We start from the raw sequence: 19,421 nt of genomic DNA, 5'->3' as shown, positions 1-19,421 counted from the left end.
TGGGCAGTAATCTCTGATGCCAAGGCTGCTGCTCAGCACCACTGCAGGCAGTGATGGCTGGGCGCCGACACACTCCGTGCACAAGGGGCTGGGGGAGGAGAGCTCCCACACCCTGCTGCAGCCCTCCCCCCACAAAGCTCCTCTATCAGCCAGCGTGAGTCCCGCAGCTCTGGTGAACAACTGGCATTTATTGGTGGGGGTGGGGGGTCTGGTGAACAGCATCTGTCATTTCCAAAATCTGTTCAGTCAGGGTCCATTAAATCAAGGGTTTACTGTAATTAGCCCTTCTGACCCATACTAACTCACTCAAAGTTTGTACAGTTTGGACACTATCACAGAAAGCAAAACACATCACCCCTGAATAACAAAGACTCACAAATGAGGATCAAGAATATACCGTACTTGAGAGAAAATTGTGCTCCTCCAGATACAATATTAATGAATCATCTCTTAAAAATTTAAAACAACTCCTAACCTGAATCTGCTAGGCAAGAAACTTGATATTTTATTTTTAGAATTATGAATAATAAAAAAAAAAAATTCAGAGAGCCACTTTAAAAATCCAAATCCCAAAAGACCTGTCTCCATTAGACCCAAGCAGAAAGATACCAGATTAATGGATGCTACAACTCTCAGTGTGAGTAAATTTCTCCAAAGTGTGAATGGCAGACACTAGAATGTTAAATAAAACTTGAAGTTATTTCAAGTCACACTTATGCCATGTCACAGAATAACTGTCATGTATACACATACAGCAATATCAAATTCTACTACTTTAAAATATTCAGAATCATCTCTTCCATTGCGAACATTAAATAGATGTTATGACACCTTCAACAGTTTACCTCACTAAGGTCGTACTCCAACACCTACTCAACTCAAGGCAAAGTCTGCTGTTGACTTCAACTGTGCAGGATCAGGATTTAAGAAAACAACAGCACGGCAATGGCAAAAAGGCAAGGTTTCTTGGAATTAGTGCATGTTAACTTGAAGGAATGTGCTATATACTCAACAAAGAAATGGTATAAAATACAGCTGAGTATTTACTTACTGTTTTTTACTTAGAAATCATTTTACAAAAGTGTATCAATTTTACAGATGGGAAAACTGATTTAAAAAGACGTGAAGCAAATTATTAGTACAGCCAAGAAGACAATCTGATCTCTTGATTTCCAGTCTTCTGGACTAATTACTACCTGTCCTTGTCATAACATATTTTACCTTATATGGATATATACACATACATAATGATCTCAACATTCCACTTACCCGAAAAGTCTACTCTCCCACCATAGCTCTCATCCCTGGTAGCCAATACTGGATTAGAGAAAACTGGACATTTTTATCATTCCTGCTGTTGGTTTTTGCAGCAGTCCTCTTTAAGACTGACAGTGGACCATTTGCAGATTGTCAGCTAACAAAAGTGGGTCATCAGAGCAAAAGCTTATGGACTTCAAGGCATGATGGTCACGGTCTTGCAAATGATATTTTAGGAATTACAGTATAATATATAGTGAGTTTCTCACATCATCAACCACCACCGGGGGCTCAGGGCCCGTTGGTGTCTGATGCCTCTTACTATTTCCTTCCATCTTTCCCTGTCCAGTGCGGAGTGGCTTAGTTCCTGTAGACTAGCTCCGCACCAATCTACTACATCATCTATCCATTCTGTGTGGGGTCTGCCTCTCCTATTCGAACCATCCATTATGCTGAATACCAGGGTCTTGACTTTTTGTTCGCCTTCATTCTGCAAGCTGTCAAAATGATAGCCTAATAAATCAACTAGAGGATCAGTTGAAATATGCGTGTATATTTATACATGGGTGTGTGAAACAACACACACACACACACACACACACACACACACACCAATGACATGGACAACTCATTTAAACATCTTTGTGGGTCAGTTACCCCCTCTACTGAATTTTTATACACACACACTTACATATTTGCCGAGGTATTTGTCAGAAAAAAAAAAAAAACATTCAGTTGTCATCCGAAAAGGAATTAATGAGTATTCCATGAACTTCTCAAAAAATAAGAGAAAACATATATGCTGCTGCCAGCAGGCACTAAGTAACTCACAACAACAACTACGAAAATCTAAGTCAAATATTAAGACTAAAAATTTGACAACCAACAGCCCTTGGGAATGGAAAAATCCTGTGAATTTTAACCCCCTTAAAAACAAAAATGAACTAATCATAACACATTGCCAGTTATGCCACTTACATAAATTTCATTTATTAGTGTATCCTATATTTCATAATCGATGTGATTTAACTGTCTCTTATGGATTTAAAATAGTAGTGGCATTTAATCTTAATCTACTGTACCCTGGTTAAAGTGTTAAGCAAAGGCATGTTAATACTCATTTAAGAATATTGGATACATATCAGTTATAATTGGTATTTTTGAGTAACACCAATGCTACAGACGATTATTAATTATTATTAAAAACAGGTTTATTCCTGGAGGTTCTGACTGTGTACAGGAGCCAGCCAGTGGAGGCTGTCCCAATTTTAAATCCCTTCAGGAGTAAGAGACTGCAGCAGAGGGATGCATAAAAGATTCCCATTTGTCTAACATGCCCACTGGCATTCTCAGGATCTCTTTCAATGTCAACAGCAGGTGCCCAGGCACATAGTAAGTGTTGCCTGCTCACAAACAATCCAGGGAGAAAAACATTACTTTAGTAAGGACTTTGTGACACAACAACATCCAGAAAAGCCCTGCTCCCTGAGAACTTAGAAAGCATGAGGCTTTTAAGAGGAGTAGGAAGTTACCTCAGCTGTTGATTTGCTCAGCCCTGCTTCATGGACCAGGGCTCCATCTGCTTGAGTCTCCAGAGGGGAATTCAAATGCTACCACGACTAGCCACTGTTTCCCATTGTTAAGCCCATGCTGCCCACAAAACCCACTTCAGGGGACAAATGAAAAGGAAACTTGATATTTCATACATTTTTCCTTAAAGATCCATAGTGCACTGAACTGCAGGTCATTTCTACCTAGATGGCATGCAGATCAGAAACTACATTTCTGAACGCACTCAGTAGATAGCATCATAGGAGAGTGCTATTTCTCTTGTTTCGCTCTGCCTTGCACTAGAGATGGAAGGAAATACCCAAAATTGTAAACTTAATGAACAGAAAAAAGCACACTTTGTCAAGAAGAGAACAAACAGAAGGATCCAAGCTTGTCAAAGTCCATACTCTCAAAAAAAATCTGTTAAATCAACTATGGAGAAAGCAACTGAGTTGTCAGTAAGAAGAGTCTGTTGAAAATACTAATTTTAGATCTTTATGGACCTTTATTTTCATGCTCCTGGGTGGTGATAATACTTTGCATTTCTGCCTTGGTTTCAAGTACAGTGAAACTGCTTTATTGGGTTTTAAAAAAGTGATTAAAGGAAATCTGTTTAAAATATTTTTATTGCTAACTTCTTTCCTTTAAAAAAGTCAATGGTGTTAAAAGCTGAATAAAAAATGACACAAGCATGAAAATAAACCTACTATAGTAAGACTATAATTTAATATGATCTGTTAGAAAAAGGGTATTTTTCAAAAATTAGCATCTTACCAGTTTTATTTCATTGCCAACTCTGCCAAGATCATTTGTGACAAGTTTTGGAAAGTAACAGGATACCCAAAATTGTAATATATTCTAGAGATGATATCACTTGAACACTATAGATAGCAATTCTAGTACAAAAGAAAGATATGAGAAAAAAGAAAGAAGGCCAATGTGACCACATAAAGTAGTACTTAAAGAGACGAAGGTTAAAAAGAAGTTTTACATGAAATGGAGAAGACTAGAAAGCAACAAGAAGGGGAAGAAAATAAGTCAATGGAATAAGATTTAATTTAGATAGGTACCACGTAATGCATTTGGAGGAATGTAATACTAAGCAGAATACAAAATGGGAGAATGTTAGATAGGAAATGAGGACTTTGGGGTATGATACAGGACAATATATGTCCATTCTCACAATAACTCATGTGCACCCTTTTCTTCCATTTTGTATTGTCTGCTCCTAATGTAATGGTGTGGCAAGAATGACCGATGGCACTAAAGGAACCATTACACCTGGAAAGTAGAGACAGACTGATCAGCTAGGCCTCTAAACCCATCCTGGAGCTCAAACACACCATCCCCCTTCATGAAGCACTCACTACAAACATTAACGCGATGTCCTGAAGATCAAACTTTTCTAGTAGCTTCACCACCCAAGTGTATTATCACCCCATGGGATACAGAAGATAATCCGGAGCTATTACATAGGTTAGGCTGAGATGGCTTATGGAGATCTGTCATGAGGGCATAACTGATGCCACAATCTCAAAGTATAACACTGTACGAACCTCATTTTCTACATACATATTATGCATTACAAACATATATTTGTCTAGACAGGTATAAACTAAACACAGGGCTTTTTCTTTTGATTACTTATTTGTTTGCAAGCCACTATCATTCCTAACTGCACAACTATCAGAGAAAGAATTATTAACTTGAATTTGCTCCACTGATTAACAGCCTCTACAACCATAAAGTAAGTAACACCATTACATCCTAGATAAATTATTTGTTTTCTACAATTTCTCAAAAAAGTCAGAATGGTAACAATTTAAGGTTGGAAAAAAGCAGTAATGTTTTAGAAGCAATAATATATTCTCATTCAAGTTACACCACTCTTTTAGTGCCTCTTTCACAAGAAAAATAATCAAAATCACATAAAGACATTTTTAACAGCAGTATTAGGTTTAGTATAACAATCCTTATGTAAGAAATATTTTAGGTCATTTTCCATAAGATTTAGAAACATAATTTAACATTTTCAATCCTCAAACTGTATCAGCAGGTCTCTCTTTGACTCCAAGTTAAAATTTCCTTTCCATAAATAAAGCACCATCTGTAATCAGACTCCAATCCAATTTACCATAAGCTAAATGATGTTTTTGTTGTCAAGGTGATTTCATACCAGCTCCCCAGGAAAAGACAGATGAAACAAAAGGAGTGAAGATAAGTGAGGAGTGAAGCTTGTAGCAAATGAGGACACAAATTTACTAAAATTCAGATAATACCTGCTTAATTGTTGCTTGTTATAGACAGCATATTTCCTTGACAATTAAGGGACTGCAACTAATAATAAAAATTAACAGAAAAAGTCCAAAACAGAGTATTTCTTTTCCCCTGGTCCCCAGTAATATTTTAAGTACTATCCCTTCTGAAAGTCATTTTATACCTGCCAAAACAGACCTGCTATTTACTGAACAGAATACAAATCTGAGATACCATTTACCCTTCATCTCATATTACCTTAGAGCTACTTTAAATCATAGCTGCAGAACAATACCACAGAAACACTGAAAGTCTTGATTTTCCTCCCAGAGAAATAATTTTAAGTACCAATTTTTAATGTTCGTTTCTGACAAAGGAGCTCACATTTGAGTGATTTTTAATTTAGTTAGTTGTAGTAAACAAATGAAAGCGATCATAGTAGTACAATTAGCAAAAATGAAAATAGTGGCAAATTTCATTTGCTTTGCTCTTCCGATTTTTGATTAACAGGCATTAATTTTGTAAACAGGTGCAACGCAATTCTATTGTTATATACAGATTAGAAATGTAAAACACTTAGCATTTCCCACAACTACTGATTTCACAATTGATTTTGAATGCTATTTCAAAAGAAAAAAAAACAATCCAAATGCCAGTGAAGTGTAATAAAGGGAAAGAGCGCTACTGCCCTCTAATGAGCTAATCTAGAAAGAAATTTCTGTAAATCATTTCAATTTCCTTCATGGAGCAACAACAGGCCATTACTTTCAAAGCATGGAGAATAAATGGCATATACTATATAAACAATTAGCCATTTTGAAACTGTTAGTCAGATGCATATCAAAATTCTGTACAAGACACTGCTATTACTTCCATGGATAAGTTTAGGGAGAAAATGAAAAGAGCTATATAACATTTAGGATGCTGAAACAAGTTCTTAGCATTTTCTGTATGCAGAACTTTGATGATAATTAAGCCTCAACACATTTATGATGTGGATTGAAAAGTGCCTATCTTCAAATCTGTCTTAAATCAGAATGTGATCAATAGGACTCAAGCCAGTTATGGTTATTCTTCAGGTCAAGCCAGATTTGTACATTTCAGTATTCAGAACATTACACTATTAGTTTGCTTTTGTTGTTGCAACAGTTCATCTACTAAATATCAATTTCAGAGCCATTATTCAAAGCTCAGTAATTTCAAGAAAATCCAACTCCATCTGATTGCATTAATAAAAAAAACCAAAAACAAAAACATCAACAAAGTTTAGGAACTGGAGTTGTGTTTATAAAGAAAACGTATGCAGGTGGGTTGAACAAAATAGACTGTTGATTAAAAAAAAAAAAAAAACACAAGATCTACCATTAAATGTTAATATGTCACTACATCACCAGGCTGTGGGGGGAAAAACCCACAACACTTTTGATATCTATAGCTTGAGCTCACAACAGATACATCATACAGGAATCACAGATACAACAGATACATCATACGAGATACATAGGAATCTAATGTCAACGAATACTAGAACTGGAAGGGATCTCAAGAGGTCAAGTCCAGTACCCTGCCCTCACGGCAGGACCAGGCACCACCTATGTCCAACCTGTTCTTAAATATTTCCAATTATGTAAATTCTACAACCACCCTAGACAATTTATTCCAGAACTTAACCACTCTGACAATTAGGAAATTTTTTCTAGTGTCCAACCTAAGCCTTCCTTGCTACAATTTAAGCCCACTGCTTCTTGTCCTATCATCAGAGGTTAAAGCAAATATTTTTTCTCCCTCCTCCTCGTAACACCCTTTTAGGAATTCAAAAGCTACGATCATGTTCATTTTTAGCTTTTGCTTTTTCAAACTAAACAAATGCAAGTCTTTTAATTCTCTCTAATAGGCCACACTTTCTGGACCAGAGGTCAGCAGCCTTTCTGAGGCACAGTGCTGAAATTTGACCTTTTGACCTCTATGAAGGTCCAAGTGCCGGTGATACTTTTTAAATTCACTAACAGTCCTACTTACAACTGCTTCAGTAATAAATAAAAGATACAGAGCTTTACCATTTAGGTGGTGGTTGGTAACATTAGCAGGTCTTTTGTTAATCCACCGGCGGGATGGCTTTGAGCAAGCTCCTGGCTACATGGGGAAGGAGGGGTAGGGATCAGTTTGTACCTCACATGCCAATGAAAATCAGCTTGTATGCCACTCTCTACACCAGTTCCAGGAGTTGCTGACCTCTGTGCTACACCTTTGATCATTTAATTGCTTCTTCTCTGGACCATCTCCAGTTTCTTCACATCTTTTCTAAAATGTGATGCCCAGGATTGGAGACAGTACTCCAACTAAGGCCTAATAAGCACAGAGTAGAGCAGAAGACTTACTTACTCAAGTGGAGTATTTTTCACTTGTCCTTAATGAACTTCATCCTGTTTTCCTTAGACCATTTCTCCAGATCAGTTTGAATTCTGACCCTAACCTCCAAAATACTTGTAACCCCTTCCAGATTGGTGTCATCTGCAAACTTGGTAAGCGCATTCTCTATGCCATTATCTAAATCACTGATGAAGATATTGAACAGAACTGGCCCCAAAAGTGATCCCTATGGAAACCCACTTGTTATTCCCTTCCAGCATGACTGCAAACCATTAATAACTCTTCTGTCTGAACCATTATCCAATGAGTTACACACCTATGCCTTTATATTTTTATAGCTGGAAACTGATGACAAGGAATTGACTAACTTGTCTAATGCCAAATATTGGCAAGCGAGGATTAGAGCTTGATTTCTGTATTTGAAATACTGTGTACAGATTACACAAGAGCCAAAATGAATCCATTAAACACTTGGGGTAAAGTTGCAGCGGGGCCTCTACTCAACTTCCATGTACCCATGTAAAAAATTGCACTCTCACACACACACTTGCTCCTACATTTCTCAGGTGGCACAACACTGCAAAGATATGAGCACCTGCACACACACTTTTAATTGTCTTTACTATTAGCCCATATATAGCCTTTCCATGCTAGGGAAAGGACACACTACATTACAGTAAACTCTTTCATATTTAGCGTTCCATCATCCAGAACACTCAAATAACTGGCATTTTAGCCGTAAATAAATTTTAGTTATGTTTTCCACAAGTACACTATAATAAAAGTAAATACAAATAAATACAGCAAATACAGTATAAGTTTACAGTGTACAATACTACTGTTGTTGGTAAAGTACTCTGCATACATTTTTGTTTCTCAATATCTATTCTTGTTTTTCTTTACTGTTAGGTATACCTCCCTACTACCCAAAATATTGGAATATCTGGTAACCTCCCAATCCCAGGGCTGCCAGATATGGAAAAAAAAAAGTTTACTTTTACAATGTATTATACCCATACGTGGGCAGTTATCACAAATTATTGCATTAATTAAATCATATTAGATCTTGCCTATAACTGTGTTCCTTTGGTCACGTATGTCAAGTAACATATATCCCACAATATTCTGCAAAGCTAAACACAGCTTTTTGGCATTAGTGACTATAACTCTCTAAATACAAGAACCTTCCATTCTGTGTCCTCACACATGGTAGAAGGCACCTTAGTATGAAATGTAGTATCCAAACCAGAGATAAGAAACAGTACTACCTGATACCAGAAAAACAAGTGTAATTCCTTTGGGGGGTAAAGAGAGCATGAAACCATTAAATCTTTGTACTAAGGGGTAGGGGTGAATGTTCCAGGAAGATGAAGGGCTGAGGTTTAGAGGGGGGGAGAAAGACATACAGAGAGGGTCTGCGACTGGAACTCCAGAAAGAAAGGCTGCAATAAGCAGGCCCTTGAAAAGTAAAGAAGCTGAGAAGCCCATAGGGACAGAGCCACCAACCAGGGACCCCTCAGGACAGGAGCCAGGAGAAGCACTGTGCCAGAGAGGAATCTCCCAAAAAGGAGAAACCAGAGCTGGACACAGTCACCGCTTCCCAGAGCAGTATGAGGCTGCAAATACTGGAACTTGTGGTTTTGCACTGGGAGTACAGAGGGAGGCTGTAGCTAGTGAAATGAGGAAGCTGGGTAGGCTTGCAGAGAGCAGCAAAAGAGGGCACCAGAAGAGCTTGCAAGCACCAAAGATAGCCAGTATTCATGACTTAGTACTGGAATGGAACTTTGCTCATGATTCCTGAGCACCAGAGCCTTCCTGTCCATAGGAGAGTTTGGGATGGCTGCCTCAACTGTCCTATGGAGGGAATCCACAAGGCCAAGGCAGCCTGGGGAATTACCTTTGACAGCAAATCCCTGTGGGTGCCCTGCACCAGGCCCCAATCTCCCTGAACACTGTGCATATTTCACCTCATGCTCCCTTGTGCCAAGCATCCCAAGTAATTCCCCATGGCACCTGGGCCCTACAGAGAAGATGCCATCAAGGTCATAAGGGTGCTAAAGTTAAAAGAAGACTCGTGAATTTTAATTCTGGATGACAAATAGAGTACTCTCTGTTGTAAACAGCCCAGGTATAAAGAACAGTAGTTTAATGTCCAAGTTTTGAAACACGTTTTCTGTGTACAAGAGTTGTATGCTGTGACAAATAACATCCCAGAGGGAGTGGTGTATACAGCTCCTTATCATATTATACTATTTTATTTCAGGCAATAAATTTGGTAAGCAGGGTTATTTGGTCTTCTAAATATTTTTAATATCAAACCACAAGTATAGTCAATCAATGGGCTATATATTTTAATCATTGTAACACTAACAACTGGTAATTAATGTATAATCACTTGAGTCACCACTGAATTTCAGCCAATCATGCCTCTAAACACATTAGTTATAAAACATTTTACAACAAATTAAAAAAAGAATACGATATCCGGTTTCTTCTGGACAAATTTAAAAAGGGAAAATATAATCAAACTACTTTTTCCACTAACACAGATGAAGATAGAAACCAAAATAGAAAATGGGGGAGGTTACTTTCCTGTAGCAAAGTGAGGTAACCCCATCTTAAAATTTGCAAAACAAGTAATTCTTACTTTTTAAGCATAAACAAACATTGAGATTTTTTTTTTTTAAATTTACTTCCTATATTATTCAGGCCTTGCCTGTATTAAGGCTTACCCATCACTACAGATACACTGGTGCAATTCGATCAATTCAAACCACTACAAAAAATTGCAACATAAAGGTAAAAAAGTGCCTTCCATTTACATAGCATGTCAGCCTCAGTAAGAAGCATCAACATAAACCATGGTTTACATTGGTGCAGCATGTCTACATCAGTGGCTGTCCTAGGTCATATAGTGATCTTAGAACTAATTATCTGAGGCTGCATCTACACTATGAGGTAAAAATCAAAATTCAAGGTGTTAGCTTGATTTTAAAATGTGACTGTCTTCACACTTAATACTAGATTTGATCCATGATACCAATTACAGGACGGGTATAGCATTAAATTCGAATTCAAAAATCATACATGCTGCAGAAATGTGCAGACTTGCTGCTGAACCTCTGCATAGTTTGTATGCTTATGCTAAGATGACTTTGGTTAATGGTTATATATGGGGGGGGGGAGGGGCCGCTCCTCCTGGCTCTATGGAGCTGGTAAGGAGGCAGCAGCCGCAGGCCTGCCCCGGGAGTACCGGGAGGCCGCAGTCACTGGGAGCGCCTGGGAAAGCAGCAGCCACTGGCCCTCCTGGGAACCCCGGGAATGTGGCAGCTGCTGGCGCTCCTGAGCTCCGGAGAAGCAGCAGGGATGTGGCAGCCCCCTACGCTCCTCCCACCTTCCCCAAGGCTTGAGGAAGTGACTCCTGCCAGCAGCTGTGACTGCACAGCTGCTGGTGGAAAAGGTCAGTGGGGGAGGGCCCAAGTACGGGACAAATTAGTCCCTTTTAAAAAACAAGTCGGGACGCCTTTTTGGCGTCCCTAATACAGGACTGCCCCACCTAATACAAGATGGGTGGTCACCCTATGAAACACCCACAAGCAACCAGGGCTAAGGCACTATGAGATAGGTATCCACGATGCACTGCTCACACTGTTGAACTTGCACAGGGCAATGGGGACTTGGCGATTCAACTTGGAAAAAAGGTGGGTCAAAATTCAAGAAGCTTTGTAGACACTTTATTCGAATTCATAATATGGAGGTTAATATTCAAATTTGCCTCAGTGTAGATGCAGCCTGAGACAATAACAGACCTACTTTGCAAAGTATAAATGCAAGCAAAACATGAAGGGTAGAGGAAAAACCATGTGCAAAATGCATAACAATTACCAATCATGAAGCACAATATATAAAAGTATTATACCCATGGACTTGTCCTGCTCACAACTATAGCACAATGAATTCTTTATATGGCATAGAACCCCAAAACTTATTTAGTGCAAATGATAACATGCCAACCTTTATTAAGTCAGTTGTTTGAATTAAATAACCTTTCAAAAATAAGTAAACACACTTGTCATATTAGTAACAATTGGTAAAGTTAGATAGAGTCTTAGAACCTCCAAATATTTTTCAAAAAAGCATAAGCTCTGCAAGGCATTGGCTCTCCTACCTTTGAATCTTCGTGGCTCATTCCGAGTTCTAATACAGCTTGAGGAGATTTCAATTTTGCTTGGGTGGACTGAGCCATCTGAAGGTTAAGCTGCCATCCAATTGTCTCAAGCTATAAAACACAAGTTCAAGTCAGAATCAGATGCTGCAAAAGTACTAAAGAAGCTTGTTTCAAATTAATCTGCAGAAACACCCTTTAAAGTGCTTCAGGACTGCTGCTTCTTGTGAAGTATTTAAAGACTAACAAAATAATTTATTAGGTGATGAGCTTTCCTGGGACAGACCCACTTCAGAATGTTCTAGTTCAGAATTTTCCAGAGCTGAAGAAGCTGCTACGCTCCACAAAAGCCCATCACCTAATAAATTACTTTATTCATCTTTGAAGTCCTACAGGACTGCCTTTTTGTCTTGTGAAGATGCACACTAACACTGCTACCTCCCTGCGACTATTCACCTTTAAGTACCGTTTATTTTATGGTAATAGTGACTGCCTTAAGGGTAAAGCTCTGGTATGGTCATTGTATTCCTAAAATTAGAGAAGACAGTGATTTACATATACTTCCACACAATGGAAAAATAATTTATAAAGCAAATCTTAAAGAAAAAAGAAAAAAAGAAAATGACACCTGATTTTGAAAGGTGCTGATCTCCTCTGAGGTTCCCACTTACATTCTATTTTAAACTTAAGTTTCCTTTCCAAAAATAGAATCTTAATAGAAAATGAGGTGCTTGGACAGTGACCAAACAAAAGAAACAAATTCTTAAATCAGCAGATAAGCTCCCTGGGTCAATTCCATCAAGCCTAACAATATTTTGCACTGCTTTCCACTCCTGTTTCCACTACAGAACCGAATCAGTGAAGAGCATGACTTGCAAAGTGCATTCCTTTAATTATGAGCAAAATGCACATGGAAGGAAACCATACACAACACACACACTACATGAAGTCAAAAATCTGAAGTGATTTACAAACATTAGCAGATTATGCATCATAATACCCCCTCAGGAAATATTACTATATAAGCCACAGAACTAGGAAGCTTGCAGGAAACAATTTCTCTAGCTGTGGAAAAAGAAGAAAACTCAAAAGCTGTTACTTGTCGACAGGTTTCATTAGCATATTTATCTCCTGCTTCAAGTTGTTTTTGTAAATTATTTGTTATTTCTGTTATTTGTAATTTCTTTGTAAATTCTACAAATTTCTAATTAATCACTAACCCCAGTCGGCCACTGCTTTTTTTTTTTTTTATTGCCCACCCCTACTGTAGTAGCTGGAGACATTTGTCTAAGTAATTCTTAACTTGTTCTTTCCTTATTTTAACTTCCGAACCTATCCCATTTTCACTGGCATTCACTATTGTCAAGTGTCCAATCATCACCAATCTTTGAAACCTGTGAAAGGCAAAACAAAGAAGTTGTTATGCACCTCTGCCAATTTCCACATTGTCCATCACTGTTTTCTCCCCTGCATTGAGTAATGGACCTACCATGTCCTTGGTCTTCCTCTTGCTTATAATAGGCTGTGTCTTCACTACCTCCCTACGTCGAAGAGAGGATCGTAAGTAGAGTGTTGTGAGTTTATTAATGAAGTACTGCGATGCATATGCAGCACTTCATTAAGCAAATTCCCCCCCTGCAGCAACTTCCAAGTGCCAGCTCGCATCTAGCACTTCAAAGTGCTTGGGCAACTTTAAAGTACCAGTGGGTCAGCTGGGGCTAGACACAAGCCAGCACTTCAAAGTTTAACACTTTGAAGTTGCTGTGGGGAGGAAATTTGCTTAATGAAGTGCTCCATATGCACCGCAGCACTTCATTAATAAACTCACAACACCCTACTTACCATCCTCCCTTCGAAGTAGGGAGGTAGCATAGATAAGCCCATATATTTGTAGAATGTTTCCTCATTATCCTCTCTCTCTCTAGCTGGTTTGGTCTCATTTTCTGTGTTGGCCTTTCTAATTTTGCCCCTACATATTTATATTCATCCCTTGTAATTTGGCCTAGTTTCCACTGTTTCTAGGACTGTATTTTATTCCAGATCTACTAGGTAAGACACTGTGGTCTTTTACCATTCTTCATATCTTTCCTATGCAGTGGGATGCTTTACCTGTTTGCTCTTAATTTCTCTTCGGGAAAACTTCCATCTTGAAATTATTTTTCCTCTGAAACTTGCTTCCCCTGTGATCTTACCTACCAACTCCTTGAGTTTGCTCAATTCTACTTTCTTGAAATCCTTTATCTTTATTTTGCTGTTCTTCTTTCCACTGTTCCTTAAAATTATGAACTCTACCATGTCATGATCTTCAGCCAAGCTGCACTCCATTTTCAAATTCTCAACCAGCTCCACTCTACATGTCAAAATCAAATCTAGAACAGCCTCCCTCTACATCCTGAAGAAGAAGCAGGTCTCCAATACATTCCAAGAACTTATTGGACAATCTATGCCCTGCTCTGATATTTTCCACACAGATGTTTTGGTAACTGAAGTCCCCCCCATTATCCTGTGCTTTGGACGACTTGTTGGCTATTTTAAGAAAGCCTCATCCACCTCATCAGTTAGATGGTCTGTAGTAAACCCATACCATGACGTCACCCTTGTTTTTAATAGGAAATACCTATCTATATCAAACTAAAACTTAATTAAAAGACAAGGCTAAGGTGGCATTAACCAAAGTCATCTTAGCATAAGCATACAAACTATGCAATGAATATAATTTACTGTCTTCAGAGGCTGTCTGCAGGAAACCTATTACCACTTCTGGCAGTGCAATGGGGTAAGTATAAAGGGAAGAATCTCAGCTGATCTGGACATCAGAGAAAGAGGACCAGACACAAGGGTGGACCAGCTGCATGCACTAATGGTGGGAGCTGGAGGTCTAAGACTGTGACAAGCCTCCAGAGGTGGTGAACCCCAAGGACTGACTGGCAACCTGAGACAGATTTAAAAATCCTGAGATTTCAAAATAAAAATGTCAAGATGAGTCATGTTGATTTCTAGTTTCTAAGCCTTGACAGTCCACTCTGGTGACACATTCAAGCTTTTCTGCACCACCAGCAAAACTAAGAATGTCCTTTTAACACAAAACAACATGAAATCTGGGTTTATCGCCGCATTACCTGTCTCCAGGAGCTGGAGCTTTAATATGATGAGTCTTGTGATAAAAACCCACAAGACTCGGCAGTACTGGTTGAACCTATCTAATGTGAAACTCTCTTGTCTGGCAACATCTGCAATTTGGCATGATTTTAGTTAGCAGGACAAACAGCTACCATGGGTGTAGCCAAGTTTCCCCATGATCCCATAAAGTTTATTTATACCTACCTGTCCTAGCTCTCAGCGTTCCATGCTGTTATTTAGCTCTAATTTACCTCTAAATGTCTTCTGAGAGCCCAGTAAGCAGTGGAAGTGTTGGTAATTCTGCTAAACAATATTGACCTCCCATAGTCCAGCTAATTCTCTTGACCAGCACTGGTAAGGTACCGAGTACCAACCTGCAGACTCGGACAAGCTGAGGTTCAGCAGAAAGTCTGCACATTTCTGCAGCATGAACAAGATGGTGAAGTATCAGCTAAACTACCCTCTGGTTTTCCTCCATGGATTTTCTACACTTTAGCACCTGTTTGCAGAGCAGAAGGTGCCAGCTGCATCTTCCCAGAGAAAGCAGTGGGAGACAGTGATAACAATGAATAAGCAGCACTTCGTAAATTTTAACAAAGGCTGCACATTATAGGAGAGGCTGAAATCAGAATTTCTGCAAAAGAAAGAAAGCAGCTTAGATAACTATGTGACAACCAATCAGTTAAAACCTTAATATCAACACATTATGAATGCCCTGGTTGTCACACTGTCTGCTTTGAAAAGATGTTCTACATTTAAAAATTACCAGCTCTTCACTAAAATACAAATTGCATCTCCCACTTGTCCAAGATTCTCATATGTGCAGTATTTAAAATTACTCGATTCTCACTAAAAGAAATGCAAATTGCACCTTTCATTTGTGCATGGATTACACAATGTAGTAACAAATATATTTATTAAAATCTAGTAAATTCAAGATTTTGATATTACCTGATATTGTTTAGAATATATGTACGCAAGTACAATTAACCCATATTTAGCCTATACCACTCCTTTATATTCATAGAGGACCTAGAAACAGGAATGGTATCATATCCATCATTAGATCTCTGCATAAACAAACACTACTCCTGTTTACATATAAAACCATTTAAATACTGATAGCTTTATCTTGGCATTATAAAGTAGGAGAATTTATATATCTCAGATAAACACATTGCAGATTCATCTTAATTACAAAAATCAGAAAAGCATTGCCTTCTGGACAGAGTATTTGTTGGCAGGCCTAACAGGATGGAAGCAAAAGTAGTGCTAAATTGAGAGTGTTCTGTAATTTTCTGTATAAGGAATAGCAAACTTAAGAAAGCCCAATGTAAGAAGGTAAAATTTAGATCATACAAACACATTGTGTTCTTAAAGCAGGCACATACACCCAACAAATTCTCAAATGCTTCAAGTGTAAGTAATCCTCTTGAATTTGGCTCATATTAAAAACAGCTAATTTATCCAAAAGTTTATACTACCTGATGGGAGTGGGACAGAATGATACTTAAATTTATTACAGAGCTAAAACTCATATGAAAACTAATGCTGGCAAGGCAAATAAAGTAAATTAAGTTTATGCCAAAGGCCAAAACTACAGACATCTTTTGTAGCTTCCTTTAAGACCTCTAAATTACACAGTACTAATAAAACTACTGAGAAGAAAAATGTGTACCAGGAAACTTATGGTACCAATTAAATCCCTTATTGATCCAGCCAATAATAAGCACATCTATTGAGTCATATCATCCCCTGTAATTCAGTCACTAATTTTAGTAGGACTGAAAATATATATTCAAATCCTTTTTATAAATGCAAATCTTGGCCCAGATCTGAGGCTACTTTCCAACAGCAGTGACGTTTCAAGTATAAGCAAAGTCTACTCACACCACAAACATGGACCTTCATGTTGAATAACAACAGAGAGATAGCCATGCTAGTCTATATACTATGCTACTGGACTGCTTTTTTCTTTTGATGGACCTTCATGCTTTCAGTTATTTACTAGACTGTAAGCAAAGCATAGATTCATGATAGGACAGAAGATATATCAGATCCAAAGCTCCTTAATTACTGATGCAACAGCCCTTTTAAAGACAATTATTCACATTTATAATTACTTTTCTCTAAAGGAAGTTTGACGATTCGAAGACATGCTGGAGCAGTGTGCCTCTGACTCTTTACTGGAGACGTACTTTGCCATTCCCCTAGTGGTAGATAAGGTATAATTTAAGCCCAGAAATAATGTAGTTCCAAGGCTCATAGTGAGCTAAATATGGGTCCTTCCCTACTAAAGGGTCCACAGCTCCTGTGTGTGGAAGCAGCGTTCAGCTAGGAGATTCTTGTGTCCCAGAAAGGAGGGGTTTGTGGGAGAATCATCAGGGCAGGTCTGGAGAACATGCAGACACAGGCATGTGTCCAGTGCAGTCTGAGGTGTGACTGCAGCATGTGTGCATACATCCAAGTGAAATCTGATCCAGCAATGAAGCTCTGGCAGCACAGTCTTCACTGCCAGGCAGCCACCCGTGCAAATATCAGGGTCTCAGACAAAGTCCACGCTGCACCCCGGAATGTTTCTGGTTCCCAAATTGCCATATCAAAGCTACTTCGGGTGTGCCTACGTGTACTGCAATCCAGGCCTGCTGATGGGAGGGGGAGTGTGTAAAAAGGGCAATTGCCCAGGTCTCTGAGTTGGGCCCCCCTCCTACTTTGCCTAGACATCCGTGGAGGATGTTGGCCCCGCAGCTGCAATCGCATACCTTAACAGCACTGCAGACAAACTTATGTGGCTCCATCAGCCATTTTCCCTACCCGTGCAGTACCCTGAAGCTGCAGCAATAATCTGAGCATATTCTGGAGGACAAAGAATGGGAGATTCTTCTCTATGTGACTCCTATTAGCACCAAGCATAACACAGGTTACGCACTGAATCCTGCATTTCGCTCTTAATTATTATGTAATAGTTGGTAAGGTTTTGGAGCAGGTTGGCTAGGACATGTTCTTGTAATCTAATTAGTTCACTACCTTCTCTGCTGGAACAAAAGCTAGAAACATTTTGTATATCAAGAAAGTCAAGGTCAATGAGAAAACAGATTATTACTTCTACTATGAAGTATGTTTGATGGTGAGAATGGTGATACTGACTAGACTGAAGGTATTACATAATAAAGGGCAGGATCTTGTGAACTCAGGACCTTCAGTCACTTTGCAAAGATCACAAATTACACTTTGAAGCCTTCATGAGTAAGCACAAAAACTTCAGTATAATCACACTATATAAACTTCAGTATAATCACATTATATGTTTCTAGTTTGGCATCAGCACATTAATAAGCCTTTTTTTCCTCAAGCAGAGACCTGAAATATAGCCTTTGTTTAAATCAGTCTATTAATTTTAAAGTTCGTAGGGCCAAAAACTAACTATATGAGGTACTATGTGCAATGGCATACAGCTAAAGGTGCCCCCCGCCACACACACACACACACACACACTTCAGAGTACTCAAAAGCATGTTAAATACCTCACAACACAAATGAGCTGCCCCAGAACGTGTGCAATACTGTTTCATACATGCCTCAGTGACACGGCAGCCAGCAATGGGGAGGAAGGACAAGACTTACAGCAATGAGCTCACACAAGCAACTTATCAGGGACACGTGCACAGCAGAGTTGAACAATTTTTCGTGTGGGGTTTGGGACTGAGGTTGGGTGCAGAAGGGAGCTCAGGGTTAGGGGCCTGAGGTGCAGGGGAGAGTGTGGGGTCTGAGAAGAGGTTGTGACCTGGGGCAAGGGATTAGGGTGCAGGATGTGGGAGAGGGTATGGGTACAGGAAAGGATTCTGGCCTGAGTGAAGGGTGTAGGAAGGGGTGCAGGGTCTGGGAGGAAGTTGTGACCTGGGGAGGCCATTAAATCACTGTATAATTTTACCAAGACTTGTGGTATGTTCTCCATTCCTGGCAATTTTTAAATCAAAACTGAGTATTTTTCTAAAAGAACACACTCCAGTTCAAATAAGAGTTAGTTCAACCAAGTCCTACAGCCTATGTTATGAAGTAAAACAATGGTCCCTTCTGTCTTTAGTCTATGAATCTGTGAAATCCTTGAAGGCTTAAAAGTGCAAGCAGGCCAGAATTCACAATGAAATATTCTCTACAACAATGGTTTTCAATTGGTAACAACAAAGACTGCCATTCCCCACAAAAAGTGATTTTCGATGGACACTTGGGAATCTGGAGATGATGTCTAAAATTTACAAAGCAACTCTGCACCTCTATTTAAAGTGCGTTAGTAGACCCCAAATGAAAAAAAATTTTGAAAAAACGACGGCGCTACAACAGCAACAATGTGTGCATGTCGGATGGGTAAAAAAGATTTCGACAAGCAAACAGAATAGCACTGAATCAGATCCCCTGACTCTGCCTTAAGAATTTACAATTCTGGGCTTGAATCCTATTCCCAACTTCAAAGAGAATCTGTGTAGATGAAGGGGTTGAGCTACGTGCCAGGCACAGAAGAATTAGGTCTTAAGTTAGATCTGACACCCCACATTTCCCTGTGTCATTTCACTGGACAGAAAAAAGGCAATGTGCCTATCACATTAATACCTTTTCTAAAATGCTGTAATTGATTTATATTTTATCAGGCTAGTGTGGGAGTATGGCTCATTGCTGAAAACTTGCAGCTTGGAAACAAGCATTA

The 19,421-nt window shown here is 38.9% G+C and overlaps 1 protein-coding gene across 1 annotated transcript in view; it reads right to left on the bottom strand.

Moving 5' to 3' along the window:
- COMMD10 (COMM domain containing 10) overlaps nucleotides 1-19,421 on the bottom strand; it is a 146,234-nt gene that overhangs the window by 112,043 nt on the left and 14,770 nt on the right. The window contains exon 5 of the mRNA XM_074994118.1: nucleotides 11,603-11,713. Within this exon, the coding sequence (XP_074850219.1) occupies nucleotides 11,603-11,713 (111 nt within the window). The remainder of the gene's footprint in view (nucleotides 1-11,602; nucleotides 11,714-19,421) is intronic.

Source organism: Carettochelys insculpta, chromosome 5, assembly GCF_033958435.1.
Source record: "Carettochelys insculpta isolate YL-2023 chromosome 5, ASM3395843v1, whole genome shotgun sequence".
In the NCBI taxonomy this organism is placed as follows: Eukaryota; Metazoa; Chordata; order Testudines; family Carettochelyidae; genus Carettochelys; species Carettochelys insculpta.
Note: the sequence above shows the minus strand (reverse complement) of the source record. Positions and strands in the feature narration are given on the sequence as shown.